The sequence below is a fragment of the Suricata suricatta genome, chromosome 9 (assembly GCF_006229205.1).
Source record: "Suricata suricatta isolate VVHF042 chromosome 9, meerkat_22Aug2017_6uvM2_HiC, whole genome shotgun sequence".
In the NCBI taxonomy this organism is placed as follows: Eukaryota; Metazoa; Chordata; class Mammalia; order Carnivora; family Herpestidae; genus Suricata; species Suricata suricatta.
In genome coordinates this window covers 137,131,085-137,150,128 of record NC_043708.1, presented here as the reverse complement: position 1 = coordinate 137,150,128, position 19,044 = coordinate 137,131,085, and the positions used below count along the sequence as shown (strand labels likewise).

Sequence of the window (19,044 nt, the reverse complement as noted above, 5' to 3'; positions counted from 1 at the left end):
AAAAGAGGCGAAAAGTGAGAATAACGTTCAGCCCTCGCTCTGCAGCGAGCCATCCGGGGCTGCACGTCCCCAAGCAGGGGGACTGCCGCACAGCTCCTCGGCTCAGGCCCCCAGCTTTGAACTGTGTCCGGGAGCACCTGTGCTTTGCTTCGGTTTTATTTTGTGCACGCATTAGCAAGACATGTCCTAAGATACCAGAAAAGTCTCTAAGAGAGGCTATTTTGGGGTCCTGGTAATGCTCAAAACATTTTCCACATAAATCAATGGTCATTTCTTCTTTGTTTTACACTATTTTGGTTTCTAAGAGGCTTGGTGGCAATGCTCTACTTTCCAAGAGCCGGGAAATCTGTAGTTGTGTGAACTGGCACCTAGGGTTCCTTAGAAGCTGGAGAACAAAACCCCTTTTGTAAAAACTCTAAAAGGATTCATTCATCGGGGCTAAGTATCAGCCAATAAAGATTACAATAGAAATAAGTGAACAAAACCTCTTGTCAGCTTCTAGCGCCTAGATCTCGAGGTCACTCCCCACAGCCTTTGGATGGTTCTGAGGCTCTGTGACAGGCTCAGATGTCAAAGCAGGCCGGCAGTGCCACGTGGGATAGCCCTCGGCGGGACGGGCAAGGTTTGCTCTCACGATGAGGCCCGAGCCAGCCGCGCTGGGACTCGGGGCCCGGGCAGGCTTTGCTGCACTGCGCTCTGGCACCCCCGTGCCAGCCGGCCCGCCGAGATGCCCAAGCAGGAGTCCGGTGGCGGGGCCGAACGAGGGGCATCATTTCTCTAAGAGGCATCCCTGTGACAGGCGGCCCCGAACCAAACCATTTTTCCTGTATTGGAGTTTTCCAAATTGATCTTGTAAAAATGTTAGAGTTTGGGGTCTCTGAACTCCCAGGGAAATTATTCCAAGGTAAAGAGGAGACATCCCTTCCCAGCCTGGGGGACCCTTTCCTGCCCAACTGGTCAGGAACCGAGGGTACTGTTCTGACCCTCTGCCACCAGGGCCCACGCCCCAGAGTGTCCGATCCGGCTCCGACAGAAACATTTCCAAACGCTCCTCTGAGGAGTCCAAACATCAGCTCTGAACCTCGGCGGCCCCCTGCACGGACCCGCCCTCCCTGCCTGCTCAGGCTTCCTGCTCTGGATTCCACGGGGACGCGGGGCTCAGGCTCCATCCGCTGAGGGCTCTGCACCTGAGGGTGCGCCGTGTAACCCCGAGAGGAAAGCATCAGACTGCACAGCCGCCTTCTGGAAGCAGCGGGCCACCCGTCTGTTCCCGACGGCCTCCTGACGTCAGCTCTTTTCCTAACACAAGTCCCCTGAAGTCGCTGGACCTGGGAAGCCATCAATCCGCGGCCCATCGAGCCCCTGCCCCGGTCACCGCGGCCAGTGCGCTGCAGGACCGCCTGTGGCTGGGAGGGCCCGCCCGGCCCACTCCCTGTCCCCTCCCTGTCCCCTCAGCTGGTCTGCCTCCAGGACAAGGAACAGCTGTCTTGCCCCCACTCACTCAGGTGGAATAAATAAAAGGCACAGTCTACTGCTCCGAGGGCGGCTGTTACCCCTGTGACTAATGGATGTTTTAGGATTTCTTTGTTTTTTAAGTTTTCAAGAGATTATTCCCCCCATTTCCTAGATCAATTCCTATAGTTAAGTATCTGAATTCTCAGTTTCCACACCCTGCCTTCTTACCACTGCATGGGTACCAAAGTGACCAGTTTTCCTGGAAGACTAAATAGGTGCCATTCAATTCATCCCCGCTTTATTAATTTAAAGAAATTTCAATCAAAACTTAATGAGCCTTTTTGATTTGAGCAAAGGGACTTACAACGACTCTAGATTTCATCTGAAACAAAAGGGGAGTATATCCACTTATTGTTTACAGTAAGATAACAAAGGGGAATTGTAGCTGAGTACACTAAAATACACTTTAAAATCCCAATTCTTCAAATACAACACTGGAGCAAAGCAAGGTACAGACCAAGAAGACAGGGAAAAAAACCAGAAACAAACTTAAAATATAAGGGAGGTAACATATGGGAGGTAACTTTGTTACCACGGGAGACAGACCAAGAGCAAACACCCTCACCACTGAGAGCTCATAAGGGGGGAAAATGAACACATCAATGGGGAAAAATAGGCAAAAGATACAAGTATACATCTCACAAAAATGATGACCAACAGGAAAGAAATCTACCTTACACACAACCCACAAGGTGACGTTAAAACAGCACTAAGAGATCAATTTTATATGCTGTGTATCAAAGTATCGGTGATTTATAAGTAAACTAAAAAATAATCCGCACGGTTGGGAACTGTACTAGGAAACACACTCTCCCGGCAGAACTTCCGACGGGCGTAAGCCTTCTGGAGCCTGCTGGGAAGAGGCTTCAGAAATCTGAAAAAACAGGCGTATTCTCAGCCCAACAACGTCCCTATCAGGGATTTCACTCCAGGAACAAGATCTTGGATACCCTCGAAGGTGACGAAAATGGTGGCTATAAACACTATGTAAAACGTTTTTAGAGAAAAAAGTATCTAAATATCCAATAACCAGGGTCGACTGGACAGTCTGCCGTGACACACGGGTCCGTAGACGATGACGACGTGGATCATGACTCCCTGGAAATAAACAGGTTACAACAGAGGACCCAGGCAGAGACACCCTCACTCCATCTTCATTGTGCACAGGTGCGTGTGACTCCAGGCGGGACCAAACCGGGTCTCTCACTGGACACGTGACTGCGATGCTGCCATTTACTTACTTTACGTCACCAGCTTACACTGTCTAAGCATTCTGCAACGAACATGTATTACTTGGTTGCTATAAATAATAATAATAATAAAGCTTGTTAACATGAAGGCATCATGGGGTGCCGGGGGGGGGGGCTCAGTCGGGTGAGTGTCCGACTCTTGACCTCAGCTCGGGTCATGACCTCACAGTTGGTGGTTTGAGCCCCGCAGTGGGCTCTCTGCTGTCGCCGCAGAGCCTGCTTGGGTTGCCCCTCCCTCTCCATCTCTCTGTCCCCCCCTCCCCTCCCCCCTCCCCTCCCCCCTCCCCCCCCCACACGCAGAGCGCCCCCAGGCGGTCTGCGAACACTCACCGAAGGCGGACCCTTCCCCGAGCTCCTTGCCGTACTTCAGCATGCAGTCGCCCAGCAAGCCCTCGGTCTGCGGGTACCCGGTGGTCTTCACCTGTCCTCGGATCTTCGACACAGTGTTCAGCATCCCTAGCTTAGCTCTGTATGCTTAAAAACATTGTCATTTGTAATGCCTTACAGTGACAAGGTGGAATGACAGGTATATTGCATTTAACAAATGACAGTAACACTGAGGTCACCCTGGTGGACAAAATGCGGGAGCCCTGGAGCATCTGAAAGGGACCCGTGGGACCTATTTCATCTCTCACACGATTTTCTAGATTCTTTCTCCAGGTAGCGGGCGGGGGGGCGGGGGGGCGGGGGGCTGCTGAGCGATGGAAGATGAAATGACGCACACTCTGTTGACCCCGAATATTAGGCAGTGGGTTCCGCTAAGCCCTCAGAGGGGACACGGGGGCGGCCTGGCAGTCAGGATGGCTGGAGTCAGATGCCAGGGCCCGGGCAGGCGATCCCGGCCAGATGGCCCAGGCGGAGGTTTCAAACCACCAAACGGCCACGGACACCCTCCCTGTCCCAAGAATTTACTCAGGCCGATCTTATTATCACGCTGAAGGGCTTTTGCACCCTCCTGTGGAGGCAGCGGCGCCAACAGGAGGAGGGTGGACGGGGTCTGTGTTGACGGCCCCTCGGGCAGGGCAGGTCCCCCGTCCCTCGGGAAAGGACAGGGCCACTGCTTCTGAACCTCTCTTCTCTGCCTCGGCCACCAGTTTACTGGTCCGGCGCTATGTGACACACCTGCCAACCCCTCTGGGTCCAGGGAGACCCAAGACAGCGCTGCCCTAGGGAGCCCAGAGCTGGTTGCCGTGTGGCAGAAGCCACAAGATGCTCTTGCCAACAGTGTGGTGTAACTGTAACATACGCTGAATAAAGACACAGGACGGCCCTACAAGGTGCAGAAATCCTGTCAGCTGCACAGGAGGGGGGGTTCGTGGTACAGAACCAACAGGCAGAGAGGAGGCTGGTCCGACCTATGCGGAAAGTAAAGCAGGATGAATCCGGGGGCGCCTGCGGGGCTCAGGCATCAAGCGTCTGACTTCGGCTCAGGTCATGATCTCACAGTTCATGAGTTCAAGCCCCGCGCTGGGGAAGCACAAGCCTGCTTCGGGTGAGCCTCACTTCTCTCTCTCTTCCTCTCTCTGCCCCTCACTCACTTGTGCCCCCCCCAAAAACCAAACCAAACCAAACCAAACCAAACCAGGGTAAGTCAGGAGAGAGATCTATGGGAAAATAGGACTCTGAACTGAATACAAAGCTAAGAATTTGGGCTTTTATTCCATGGGCTAGAGAGTGAATCACATCCTAGCTTGTGGTGTTGGGATAACGATTCGCTTTTTCTTTAAAAATCAGGTGTTTTAATGTGTTCTAGACCAGGGCGTCTCAAACTCTAACGTGCATACAAATCACCCGAGGATCCTGGTAAAATGCGAAGTCTGATTCAGTCCGTTTGGGACGAGCCCAAGGTTGTGCGTTCCCCACATTCTCTAGGGTAAGGCGGACGCTGCTGGGCCGTGGACACACGTCGAGGAGTGAGGCCTCGGACACTTCCGGCGCCAGTGTCTTGGGTCCTGCCTGCTCTGCATCCAGCCGGCCCGCCCCCTGCCCCTGCGCCCAGAGGCGGCACTCGACAACAGGGCCCGTGCGCTCCGCCTCTTCCTTCCCAAGGTCAGGGTGGGCGCTGGGAGGTGGCAGGCCTGTGACGGACAGCCACTGAGCTGGAGAGAGCCAGAGGCCTCTGTCCTCGCTGGCCAGCCCCGCTGCTACCCCACTCCCACGTCTGCTCTTTGAGGGTGGGGTCTGGTCCAGGGCCCCAGCAGAGCCCCTGGGCCAAGGGTCAGTGCTCGCTAAGTATCTGCTGACAGATTGGTCAGGAAAAGAACTCACCTAGCTAATCTCAATCACGGAGGATGCGTGGGAAGAGGTGCATGATTATGGCTCTTAAAATTATAACCCTCTAGGGGCGCCTGGGGGCTCAGCCGGGTGAGCGTCCAATATCGGTCAGGTCATGATCTTGCAGTTTGTGGGTTCGAGCCCTGTGTCAGGCTCTGTGCTGACAGCTCAGAGCCTGGAGCCTGCTTCCGACTCTGTGTCTCCCTCTCTCTCTGTCCCTCCCCCCACTAGTGCTCTGTCTCTGTCTCTCTCAAACATAAAAAAAATTATAATCCTCTATACAGTTCTAAACAATTCTATGCCCCCCGAGCCTCCCTGGACATGATTTTTATAAAACTTATCTTTTTACATTTTTCCTGTCTAGATTCTCAGATGGCTGGGTCTGTGGGGATTCCTACAGCCCAAGGGAGTCACAGGAACTCCGGGCAAATACTACATTCCTAAAAAAGAAACGTAGTTTTGGAAATTCGCAGAATTCGTGGCTTGGGTGCCCTGCTCCCTTTTGGTTTCTGGAATTTACAACCCAGGAAAACACCATCAACGGACACTGCTTTAGGACCATGCTCCTTTCGAGGGGCGCCTGGGTGGCTCAGCCGGTTGAGCGTCCGACTTTGGCTCAGGTCATGTGGGTTTGAGCCCTACATCGGGCTCTGTGCTAACAGCTCAGAGCCTGGAGCCCGCTCCAGATTCTGCATCTCCCTTCTCTCTGCCTCTCCCCTGCTCATGCTCTGTTTCTCTCTGTATCAATAATAAAAAAAGAAATTTTTTTAAATAGAACCTTCTGTTGAGAGGCAGATGTAACACCAGACCTTCTGTAACATCTGAGCTACAAAGTGAAAGTGATTTCAATGACACCTTTAGAGCAGGATGACAGAATTTTTTTCTAAAAGAAGAGATGCCTGAGTAAGAAAACATACAACACGTTTAGCGGGTTTCTGAAGCATCTCCGAAAATACGTCTTTATTTAGCAGTGCCGTGCCGCGGACACCAAGCCTCTACCCAAGTGATGTCACCACAGACCACGGGCCTGTCTGCTCTGTTTCTCACCAGCCAGGACTCCCCGAAACCACCCGCAGTCGCTGGAGACCTGACCTTGAGGAACTGACATGCATGATCTGGACCCAGAAGACCATGTTTCTAGGTCGCGTCAGCCATATGCCAAGTAAACACGGTTTTCGGTCCGTGACGGCGAAGACAACACAATGCATCAAGTCACGTTCTGACTTTACCTGGATTTGGCTGAAGATATTCTGTGGCTTTCGAAAGAATTTCTGCAACAGCTTTATTGGTAACATCTATTTTCTTTAAAAAAAAAAAAAAGAACACACACAAACATAAAAACGTTGGTAAATGACAATGAATTCACAGAAAAACAGAGAAAAAAACATATGCATTAATTTAATACTTATAACACTAATGACTTCAGTCCAAATGAATTTAAACATTTTGGGGGAGAAGCGGTGTTTTGTCACTCCTATTCTGGGACAGCACTGCCTCCCCATGATGTTGCAGGACATCCATTTCATTTTCTTTTTAACATAAAACGAGTCATCGTGTATTCCGTGCAAGACTCAGCCAAGTCACGATGCTCCCCGGGGGGCCGGACGTGTCTCGGCCTCACCGCCCCGCCTGCGGGGTGGACGCGGGGGTCTGTCTACAAGGACTCCCGAACAAGGATTCGCCTCAGACTCGGCCGCGGCCAACCAGCAACGGGAGACCCGTTCTCGCCAGCGTCACCGCGAACGGCAGACGCCCCCACGGCCCGCGGGCAGCAGGGGTTAACAGCCACGGGTTTCCGCGCTGAGCCTGACCCTTCCTTCCACACGAGCCTTTCGGCACGCTGGCCCCTGGGAGCCAGAGGCCGAATGTGAGAACAGACAATAAAGTTCAACAGGCACATTTCAACCGTTTCATTTCATACCATCAACAGCCTGAAAGAAAATGTAAAGGAAAAGGAGATGCCACTCAGAAGAGCAGTGTAAACATATACAATAATGAGGAATAAATATGAGACAACGTACTCTCTCTCTGAAAAGCCTTGCTCCTACGGGGGAAGGTTTGCGCAAAGATGTTAAGTCCTCCCCCAAAGTAACAGGTAGAATTAATTCAAATGTTAGGTCAATTTTTTTCCCCTTTTCTTGGTTACAATTTAGCAAAATAATATTAGACTTAGGCTCCTGCTTACCAATGCAGACCTAGAAACAGTCGATAAAGGCACTAAATTGCACAGGAGAATACTTTGAAATGTGGGGGTGTGAAGAACCTTCTAAGCACAATGGAAAACTCAAATTCTGACCCTGTTAAATTAAACACTGAACAGTGAATAGAGAGGTAAGAACACCAAGTTTGACGAAAGTGGCAAAACGAAACAGAAAGGAAACTGGAGGAAGGACCCATGCTTAGCATCCGTGATGCTCAAAACTCCCACTTAAGAAACAAACAAACAAACAAAACAACCCAATTGGAAAGTAGGACAAGAACATAAAATGGCAAGAAAACAAATGGGGAAAAATACAAGTTCAAATAGCTGACAAAATATTCAGAAAGATTATAAATCAAAAAGGAGGTACTTCCCACTCATCAGATTGACAAAAAGAAAATGTTTTTAAATTATTCTGACCCAATAGTAGGAGTCATACAGGTGAGGAGGAACAGGCGCTTCCACACACACTGGGGGTGCAAAACGGATCAAGGGACAAGAACCTATTCAGGGCGTATTGGTGTGCCTGTGGTCAGACCGCCAAGGACCTCACGTCTGGAAACACACCAGGCCAGCACAGGGATGTAAAAGGATGTCAGGCCGTTGGATGTCGTATTAAAAACTGAAATCAGGGCGCCTGAGTGTGTCAGTCAGTTGAGCGTCCGACTTCAGCTCAGGTCATGATCTCACACTTTGTGGGTTCGAGCCCCACATGGGGCTCTGTGCTGACAGCTCCGAGCCTGGAGCTGCTTCGGATTCTCTGTCTCCTTCTCTCTCTGCCCCTCTCCTGCACATGATCTGTCTCTGTCTCTCAAAAATAAATAAATGTTAAAAACCTTTTACCTTTTTTAAATTTTTTTTAAAAACCTGAAACCAACTTGAATTATAAGTGATAAAAGACTGGGTGGGCAAACCGTGAGACCGCCAAAAAAGAAATTCTCGTTAATCACAAGACCAAAAAGAAAACAACCAAACACCAAAAAAGAAAAGTCCGTACGTGCTGGGCAGAGGCCCACAGCGCATCGCCGAGGAAAGAACGCAGGTGCAGGGTGACTTGTAACACAAGAGACTCATTTTTGTGATTCAAATGTTGATGATCTGGGCAGAAGCTTCCAACTACGGGGAGCTCAACCAGCCCAAAACTGGCTTTGTTCCCATTAGCTGAGCCCCTAAACATGGGGCCCCGGGAGGTTTAACACGAGAGCGTGTAAGCGGTGAGGAAGCGAACCGCGCCTGCATCACGGATGCACACGAGCAGGCTGTGAGTGAGACGTGCACCAGCCTTGCAGCGAGTTTTGTAAGCTCTGAACTCTCCTCCGAATGTTCAACTTTTATGAAGACTTCTGACATCTTTAAGGGAACACGGTCACCTAAACGTCTGTTTTATCAGCGTCTCAGGAAATTTAAACGCTTTGGAAAACGCTGTTCTAAACTTGAGGTGACGTTGGAGCGAACGCCATGGGTTGCATTTGTGATTCTGATTTGAAACGTCTAAGAGAATTTGCTTAATTACGTAACTGGAGATAAATGCTTTAATCTTTAAACGATCATTCACTGAAAATTATTTTTATGTTGAAATTACTAAATTTAAAAATGAGATTCATAGGTTCAGCTTACACTTAAGAAAAACTAGGTTTTGGATTTACAACTTTCAGAAACTAGATATTAATTAAGTGTTCCTCTCCATGTATCCAACCCTCTTCAGACGTGAAAAGCCACCAGGAAGCCAGCAGCCGTTTCTGAAGGGGGCCGATGAGATCCGGGGTAGGGGTACTTTTCTACCTTAAGTCCTTCTCTCTTTGAGGGCAAAAAAAGAAAAAAAGCCAAGGAACAAATGGCCCAAAACCCCGCAGCCTGACGCGCCCACCCTGGGCAGCTTCCGGGACAGCCCGGCGATCCCCGCTGCAAAGGAGCCCTTTACAGGACACAGAGGGCGCCCAGTAACCACCTGGGCCAATACGGCAACCCGGGTGAGCACTGGGGGGATCCATGTGGTTTCAAAGTAAATAAATAAAACGAAACCTCCCTCGCAGAACAGTGGAGAATGCGGGGCTGGGGGCCCTTCAGGCCACAGAACGTCACGCACTGGCTTCCGCAAAGCACCAGGACAAACAGGTGTGAGGATGTGGGCACAAATTGTGTGACGTCTGCCTGCTGTGAAGGCATCTCTGCTGGCTGGTTGAATCTGAATTTCCTTCAAAAGCTGGTGTCCTGGCCACCAACGCTCCCAGACCTCAGCCTCCGCTAGAGAGCTGCTGGTGATGGTGGTTTACTTTTTAATTTTTTAGAAACGACTCCATACCTGTCGCTGTTCCCTCCTTACTCCTTCGGTGACACGTCTGTGCTCTCCTGGTCACACTTGGAAGAGGTGGCTTTTTGGGGAAAAAAACTAGTGCCTGGTTTTATGTATGATTCTACTTTTGTGCGTTATTGTTTCCTATTTTATTTATCTCTACGGACTTGCTTCCACCGAGAATGACTTAATTTGCTGTTATTTTCCTAGCTTCCTGGCTTGATTTATTCATTTCCTTCAGTCATTTATTTTCTATTAAAAGTATGAGAGACGCAGTCCTACACCCCAGGTTCTAACGTGCAGAATTTGGTCTCTCGTGACTACATGAACTTTGATTTTACTTGTCATTTCCATTTCAGCGAAGAATAATTTTCACATGTTTTTAAATTCCAAACATCCCAAACTGGGAAAGCACACCTTGCTCACTGCCCGTGTGTGCTCTGATTTTAGACTGGGAAACGGTTCTAGTTTTTCCTGGAGCCTACGGTATGTTTGACTATTTAGCTGTTCTTGAGGGACTTACAAAGAACACAGAGTCTCACTGTGAAGAAGGCAGATATCTGCATCTATTTAAGAACAGAGTTACTAATGGTGTTTTATACCAGTCGGCCAGGAGCCAGCTCATACTGTCAGCTCACTGTTGCTTTCTGAGAGGCGTGAAGATCTTCTCCTCCGGACTCTGTCAGTTTTCCGTGTGCTTCTGACAATGTTTACCTTATGTAGTTAGAAGCCGTGTTACATGGTGCATAATGTTTCCTAACCATTACAATTTCCCAACAGACTGCATGATTGTGTCTTTTTAATAATTTTTTGTAACTTTTTCCACTTGGTGTTTTTTGCATCAAATTTTACTTTGACGTTACTATTGCTCCTCTCCTTCTGTGTGGTTAGGATCTGTCACGGAGCACCTCCATTCCTTTACCGTCTCCGTGTCATGTTTTAGGTGGATCTGATACCACCTAATTCATCTCTTCCAGAAAGTCCTTAAAACTTCTGGTCACATATTAGATATTTCCATGCTTTTCACTGCTGTGAGAGTATACATAGATTTTGTTCTTATATTTCCTCTGTCGCTCATGGGGTTTCAGGAGGGAAAGGAAGTAAACAAGAGAGATCTCAATCCATCAACTGAACTGAAACTGCTAAAATGTGGTTACAAATTTAACATTTAAACTGAATCATTTTACTAGTAATAAAGTTACACATAATATCTTTATATACCATGGGATTTTTAAAAGTCATTTCAGGCATGCCAACGATGCTAAACTATTTCTACGTTTTTCAGTTTCAGAAATTAAGCTTTTTCAAAAGCAAAACAAAATGTGTTTTTCCCCTCTCAAAGTGCTAACATTTCTAGAAACTCGGCAGTGCTCCCCCAGAAAGTAAGGTGCTCCCTGGGGGGCAGTGTGGCCAGGACCGGGTATCCTGGGGACAGGAGCCTCCCCAATGCCTGCGACAGCTCTGTACCTGCAGCATCCTCTGTCCCTGACGTCACACCTGACTGACGGGAGACAGGGTGCCTTCTCTCCGCCCTCTCGCATCTGGGGAGCCTAATTACCAAAACAAGGCTCCGTTTAAAGGGCCCGAGACAGAGGGCAAGGAAGCGGAGGCCGCTGGGAACTATGAGTGGACCACCTGAGCTACTGCACGCAGCCGCGCAGGAAAAGGTCAAGGGCCCGGCTCTACCGTCTTCCTTCGGTGTGCGTTACCAGCGCTTCTGTAACAAGCTCATCATATTCCTAAGTGCTTTCATATACACTAATTTTTTGGCATCATTATCCCGACACTGTGTGGCAGGCAGGGCACACAGTGTCCACCTTGTGTCACCGGTCAGAAGAGAAGAGACGGCTAATCCAAGCTCACGCTGCCAGTTCCCAGAAACCAGGGCAGTGTTATTTGCTACTGCAACACAGGGAAACAGAGTCCGAGCCGTCCACACAGTGCATCAGTCTTTATGTACGTGACTGGTCTCGTCGCAGAAATACATTTTGATTTTCCAGGACAGGTCATCACAATCACCACAATCACTTTGGTTTTTCCTTGCAATAAGGGACTGTCTCTTGAGCATTCTGACTTTTGCCCACTAGAGGGCACCCCCCAGCCACATCCCATCCGTGGGTCTTCCCTCCCTGGTTGACCCTCTAACATCCTTCATGCTATCAGAACATCTCATATCGCAGCGAAGACCGAATACATAATACAGTTGACAGTAACATGCTCTCTTACCCTCTCCATGTCAAGAAATTCGTCATCTAGTTTCGTTCCTTCAACGCCACTTATTTTTTCGCTAAATAGCTGCAGAAACAAACACAAGTAATTGCATTGTACGATAATTTGTTACATAATTTGACTCAAATTACGACAAACAAAACCAAAACAACTCACAGTCTGCTCATTGCATTTTTTTTTACCAAGTCCTTTTAAGAAAATTGTTGGAAGGAGTAACCCTATCAAAGGACATGGAAGATACACGTTTTTCACTCGCTCAGCCGATGTTAATTATGCACCTACTGCCTGTAAAGCACCAGCAGGTGCTCCAGGAAACACAGATAGACAAGATCCTGGTCATCCAGGAGCCCCGAGCGCAGCAGGAGAGATAATAAACACACACCCAATTACAATACAAGCGAGGAAAAGTACGAACAAAATAGTGTTGGACGCGAATTATTGTCGACACGACATTTCAGTGATTCGCAGAAATGATTCCGAGGGCCTACAGTGGGGGGCGGGGACACCCAGGACCCGTCTCCTACAAGGCCCGGCATCTAGGCTGCCCACCTAAGGATAAGGGACATTCCCACGGGCAGCAGGAAGGGGCCTGGCCGACAGCCTGAGGCGGCCTGGAAGGCACCCGGACAGCCGCGTATAGACGGGGCTCCGCCGGCCCGCACTCTGGTATTTCGACTAGATAATCCCTGGCTGTTGGGAGGCTGTCCTGCGCACCGGAGGACCGGCCTCCACCGGCCAAATGCCAGCCGCGCACACGCCCCCACGCGGTGACAGCCACAAAATGTCTCTGGACGGTTGGGAATCACTGTGTGGCGCAAATGTGTTCATGGAACAGCAAGAAATGCGCCTTGACTATAACAAATAGCGATCAAGGGAGAACGGGGAAAAGTAAAAGCTGAAAGAGAGAGGGGCCCCATCACGCAATTCCCAAATGCCAAGCTAAGAGGTATGGCCGACAAGTCCCTAAAGCTCCTTTATCAAACACGGTGCAGTCGGGGAAACTTCCAGCAAAGCAACTCTGGCCTCAGAGCGGCTCACGTTAGAGAACACGGAAGAGGGCTGGAAGTAGAAAGGAAGTCACATCATTTTCCTTAGAAAATCACAGTAACGTAATTTGTTTATACGTTTAAAATACTTACCTGAGTGTAAAAATCAGTGTAAGTGGGGCGGTTAGCATCAACTAATAGTAAAAAAAAAAAAAATGCAGGTTCTTTTAAACCTAAGTGTGACTCTCGGCTGCTGTTTCCACTACCGCAGACACAGAACTACTATTTAATAGGAGGAACTGAGGGGTAGACAATACGTAACTTAACTTTGAGGCGCGAGAGGGAAGCACTTGGTGGACGTAGGTGGGGGGAGAGGACGAAAGTGGCCGTGATTCCTTATCCTCTCACCGTGTGTCTCTGAGGTTCCCCAGCCAGAGCTGGCGTCTGTCTACCCCCGAGCGACCCTGGGCTGGACCTGACACTTGTTCCGAACCACAGACAGGCGCCCAAGCCTTAGCAGACCTTCCAAGCTCTCAGTCATCCCCTCGAAACCCTGCTGCCCCCAAGTGAAATCAGGCCTGGGCTGACTGCTGGGTGGTGCGAGACAGTGGCCCAAACACTGCCACCAGGACAGTCACTCCCCAGGCTCAGAGCCCCTGGCTGACCTACAGCGGGTGCGGGCACACGAGAACGCCCAGCCGAGACCAGCCCAATCCACCATCCGCGGAAACATGAGTCGGAGAAATGGTGGTTGTCTGACACTAAATGTTGGAGTGCTTTGTTACTCAACAGAAGCTAGCTGATGCACTAGCAACAGTTCTGGTGGCTCAGGCTCCAACTAGAAGTCAGAGACGACTATCCTGATGCCTCAGTTCCAGGTATAGCCTGCAACAGGATCGACTGGGAATCCCACTGGGATACACCAAGGTCTTCACAGGAAGATCCATCAGTCCGGTCCCCCGGATACCTTTTGGTTCAGTAGTGATATCATTTACTTATTTTACACTTATTTTTTAAGAGAGAGAGAGAGACAGATTGAGTGTGAGCAGGGGAGGGGCAGAGAGAGAGGGAGGCACAGAATCTCCGACCTGTCAGCACAGAGCCCGCCACAGGGTTCAAATTCACGAACTGTGAGATCATGGCGTGAGCCCCCCCACACCCCAGTAGTGACATAATTTAAAATATTAGTTCTTGACGTTGGAGGCGCTCCTCCGAGAAGCTAATGAGAGTTGCACGACCGCGCCCCAGGAGAGACACCCATCTTGCTGCGAGGCGCGCAGCCGACGCTCCTCCCCAGGGACGGGCTCTGAGCGGTGGATCCGAGCGCAAGCAGCCCTGGGACAGGACTGAGCTCAGAGCGCAGACACTGACCGCCATGAAGCAGCCGTGTAGACACGTCACCCGCTGAGGTCCGCCCTGACCATCCCCACCTGAATGCGCCCGAGCCACCATGCAGGAGCATGAGAGCCCCCTCAGAGCAGAGAGGTGCCTTCCAGGCGAGTCACCTCGGAGCACCGGGCCTCGGGCCCACTACCGACAGTGAGCGGGCAGCCGAGGTCGGTGAGACCGCAGCCCGGGGGCCGGCCCAGCGTACAAACCCCAGGACTCCGAATCAACGCTCTTGATCGTAAGTCGCTATGTTTTACGGTGGTTTGTTATATAGCAAAAGATGGATTCGTTCGCCTATAATCCCCAAGGGCTCCTGTAACCCTCTGCAGATCCCTGCTTTAAAACACCCATTTGGAAGGGGCGCCTGGGGGGCTCAGTCAGTTAAGCGTCCAACTTCGTCTCAGGTCATGATCTCATGGTTCGTGGGTTTGAGCCCCGCATCGGGCTCTGTGCTGACAGCTCAGAGCCTGGAGCTGCTTCCGATTCTGTGTCCCCCTCTCTCGCTGCCCCTCCCTCACGCTCTCTCTCTCAAAACTAAATAAACATTTTTTAAAAATGGAAAAAAAAGGAAAAACATCCTCCCCAGGAAAAATTAAGCCAAGAAATCTAAATACCAAGGCACATGATTCAATATAAAACCACTTAAGAAAGCCATCAAAATTGCACCAGCGTTCTTCTCAAAGCTAGAACAAACTATCCTCAAATTCATATGGAACCACAAAAAACCCCGAATAGCCAAAGTAATATTGAAAAAGAAAACCAAAACAGGAGGCATCACAATCCCAGACTTTAGCCTCTACTACAAAGCTGTCATCATCAAGACAGTATGTATGGTATTGGCACAAAAACAGACACGTGGATGAATGGAATAGAACAGAGAGCCCAGAACTGGACCCACAAGTGTATGGCCAATTAATCTCTGACAAAGCAGGAAAGAGTATCCGATGGAAAAAAATACAGCCTCTTTAGCAGGTGGTGCTGGGAGAGCTGGACAGCAACATGCAGAAGAATGAAACTAGACCACTTTCTTACACCATACACAAAAATTAACTCAAAATGGATGAAAGACCTGAATGTGAGACAGGAAACCTTCAAAACCCTTGAGGAGAAAGCAGGAAACAGCCTCCTTGACCTCAACCGCAGCAATTTCCTACTGGACCCATCCACAAAGGCAAGGGAATCAAGAGCAAAAATGAACTATTGGGACCTCTTCAAGATCAAAAGCTTCTGCACTGCAAAGGAACCAACCAGGAAAACTAATAGGCAACCAACAGAATGGAAAAAGATAGTGGCAAATGGCATGTCAGATAAAGGACTAGTATCCAAAATCTACAAGGAACTCACCAAACTCCACACCCGAAAAATGAATAATCCAGTGAAGAAATGGGCAGAAGACTTGAACAGACACTTCTCCAAAAAGAACATCCAGATGGCCTACAGGCACATGAAACGATGCTCAACATCACTCATCATCAGGGAAACACAAACCAAAACCACACTGAGATACCACCTCACGCCAGTCAGAGTGGCTAAAATGAACAAATCAAGAGACTACAGATGCTGGCAAGGGTGTGGAGAGACGGGCACCCTCCTGCACTGTTGGTGGGAATGTAAACTGGTGCAGCCGCTCTGGAAAACAGTGTGGAGGTTCCTCAGGAAACTATCCATAGAACTCCCCTCTGACCCAGCAATAGCACTGCTAGGGACTTACCCAAGGGACACAGGAGTGCTGATGCATAGGAGCACAAGTACCCCAATGTTCATAGCGGCACTTTCAACAATGGCCAAATCATGGAAAGAACCTAAATGTCCATCACCTGATGAGCGGATCAAGAAGATGTGGTTTATATACACAATGGAGTCCTACATGGCAATGAGGAAGAATGAAATCTGGCCATTTGTAGCAAAGTGGATGGACCTCAAGGGTGTCATGCTAAGCGAAATAAGTCAGGCGGAGAAGGACAGATACCACATGTTTGCGCTCATAGGTCTAACAGGAGACCAGGAGAAACCTAACAGAGGACCATCAGGAGGGGAAGGGGGGGAAAAGAGTCAGGGAGAGGGAGGGAGGCAAACCATGAGAGACTCTTGAATACTGAGAACAAACTGAGGGCTGAAGGGGGAGGGGAGGGGGGCGATGGGCACGGAGGAGGGCACTTGTGGGGAAGAGCACTGGGTGTTGTACGGAAAGCAACTTGACCCGGGCTCGCCACACAGAAGCTGCAAGTTCAAAATACAACCGTGTGGCCGAGTCGGCGTGGCTCATGTAGTCTTGCCCTGGAGAAGAAGATCATTCTGGAAACGAGGCCTGTTTCATGGTGCCTCGGCGCTACAGTCAGATCGGTCCCCAGCCTCTGGTTTCGTCAATAATCGGGAAACAGGAAGCATTTTCAAAGGTCACATACAACAGAGCACTGATGCAAAAGAAGTTTATTTGGGGAAACACAACGGCTTTGCATTTGGCTTTTCGGCTAGAGGTTCTGGGGCTTTAGTGGTAAATGTTAACCCAGCCTTGGCCGCCTTCTTGTGCAAATATCTGTTCTCCAAGCAACCCTGGCTTCTCCATCTCCTTCCCTTTAACGAAGCAAGAACTTAAACAGCAAGAAAGCCAGAACCTAGGAGAAAATGTAGAAAAGCAAAATTTATACCTCAGATAAATCAGAACGGGCTCCTGGACAGTACTCTGTAACCCGTGTGCCACCAAACGCCGGCCGCACAGGGCAAAGGAAGGGCTCCCTGGCCATGTAAGTTTAGAAATGCCGGGTGCACAGGATTGGCAGCTTTCCTTACCAAAACATTCCTCAGAGACTTTAAAATGGAAGCGGCATTGTGGATTTCCTGGGGGGCGGGGCATTTAAGACGCAGCACTCCGCACCCCCACTTGGTCGTGGGCAATGTCTCCTACGAGGAAAAATCTCAGAGAAGACTTCTGAGAAATCCACTTTGCGAAGCCCTGCACCCACAACGTCACCCCCTGCACGAGCTCCGTTTGTTTAGTTTTTCTTTCAAACAGTTAGCGACCATGGTCTGCTTTTATCAGCGTGGACAAGATGGCAATTCTCAATTATAAACTGTCATTCGTAAGTTTGTTAATATCCAGGGAAGATGCGTAAAGCGTATTATGCAACCTCTCTGTGCTAGTCTTCTGACTTTTCTGAGTCAAAAATTATTTCAAACTTAAAGATTTTTTTTAAAAATCTCTGAAGGCTTCAGAAAGCAAACAACGCAGGCAGGGTCTGAGGAGCCAAAAGCATGAAGAAAAATGCACTGGGAAGAGCCACACACTTACAGCTGCTCTTCCCCTTTGGAGAGATTTCTGCCTTACAACCCAGGACATAAAATCTGCGCAGAACACGCCAGCCCAGAGCTTGCACAAGTCTCCCTCGGCTGTGGAGACGAAAACTGGAGTGCCCTGTAACCAAGGAAACCAGACACTGAGAGGCCAAGATTCCAGGGCCATAAAGACGCGAACACGACAGTTTACATGCCACTTCCTCTGGAGGCTTCTGACAATTCCTAAGCCGCACACACGCGATGCAACAGGCTAAGACACCGGTGCGAAGAGGCTGCCAGAGGCTGCACATCTCAGCAGAGATTTCTGCAGAATCCCAGTGACCGAGAGACAAGACTGGGGCGCCTGGGGGCTCAGTCGGCTGAGCGTCCGGCTTCGGCTCAGGTCACGATCTCACGTTCATGGGCTCGAGCCCCGCGTCGGGCTCTGTGCTGACAGCTCGGAGCCTGGAGCCTGCTTGGGATTCTGTGTCCCCCTCTCTCTGCCCCTCCCCTGCTCACTCTCTGTCTCTCTCTCTCTCTCTCAAAATAAAAATAAAGATATAAAAAAATTATAAGAAGAAAAGAGAGACAAAACTGGAGTTCAGGACGACCTTTCCCCTTGTTGTGTGTCAGGAGAAAACTAAATCCTCCCTGGGGGAAGACATCACCTAGCCTGCTACACGTCTTCACACACAGTATCTGCCATGAAAATAATGATTTAAAAAACCCATCTGGTATACCAGGTGACTGAAGCAAAAAAATAAATAAATAAATAAGAAAGAAAGGAAGGAAGGAAGAAAGAAAGAAAAAAAGGAAACCAAACTTAATTTATTTATTTTTGTAACGTAAGCTCTATGCCCAACATGGGGCTTGAGGCCACAACCCCAAGGTCAAGAATCGCATGCTCTACCAACTGAGCCAGACCAGATGTCTCTTAAACTAAATTTAAAAAAAGATCATCTAACAGGTAGGGCTGCCTGGGGGGCTCAGTCAGTTTAGAATCCAATTTGGGCTCAGGTCATGACCTCACAGTTCATGAATTTGAGCCTCACACCAGGTTTTCTGCTGTCAGTGTGCAGCCTGCTTGGGATTCTCTCTCTCCCTCTCTCTCTCTGCACCTCCGCAGCTCTCTTTCTCTCTCTAGAATAAACATACAAAAAATGAAAAAATAAAATAAAATAAAAAGATAATCTAACAGATAATCCCAAAGTGACATCAGAAATTCTCTTCAAGACAAGTATGATTATGTATGTTCAAAAAAATAGATGACAATGTAAAATACCACTGGAAAACATTAAAAGAGAACAAATGAAAATGTAGATGAAAAATTCAGTAACTGAGATTCAGAGTTCCACAACAGGCTTCAATAACAATTAGATGCTGAAAAAGAGAGAGTATGTGAACTGGAAGGTAAATCACTGGAAAGAATCTAAATTGAAACATAAAGAGAAAGAAGATTAAAAATACCAAAAAACAGACATTACAAACATAGAAGACACTATGGAAACACCTAACTTAGGTGTGTTTTAGGGTCCAGAATGAGAGGACAGAGCAACTGAGAAGAAGCAATATTTGAAAAGAAGGTGGCCAAGAACTACTCACTATGTACTGCCAAAAGACACCAAGTTACAAATT

The 19,044-nt window shown here is 49.0% G+C and overlaps 1 protein-coding gene across 4 annotated transcripts in view; it reads right to left on the bottom strand.

The window, feature by feature from the left end:
* The window catches only part of SH3GL3 (SH3 domain containing GRB2 like 3, endophilin A3), a 98,212-nt gene that overhangs the window by 32,543 nt on the left and 46,625 nt on the right, over positions 1-19,044 (bottom strand). The window contains exons 2-4 of one of the 4 annotated variants that reach the window (XM_029951720.1): positions 11,759-11,827; positions 6,269-6,334; positions 3,096-3,232 (exon numbers count right to left, since the gene is read on the bottom strand). In XM_029951720.1, coding sequence (XP_029807580.1) covers positions 3,096-3,219 — 124 coding nt within the window. In that variant the 5' untranslated portion in view covers positions 3,220-3,232; positions 6,269-6,334; positions 11,759-11,827. Of the gene's footprint in view, positions 1-3,095; positions 3,240-6,268; positions 6,342-11,758; positions 11,828-19,044 lie in introns of those variants that run through there. The other 3 variants (XM_029951718.1, XM_029951719.1, XM_029951721.1) reach the window with 3 other exon arrangements.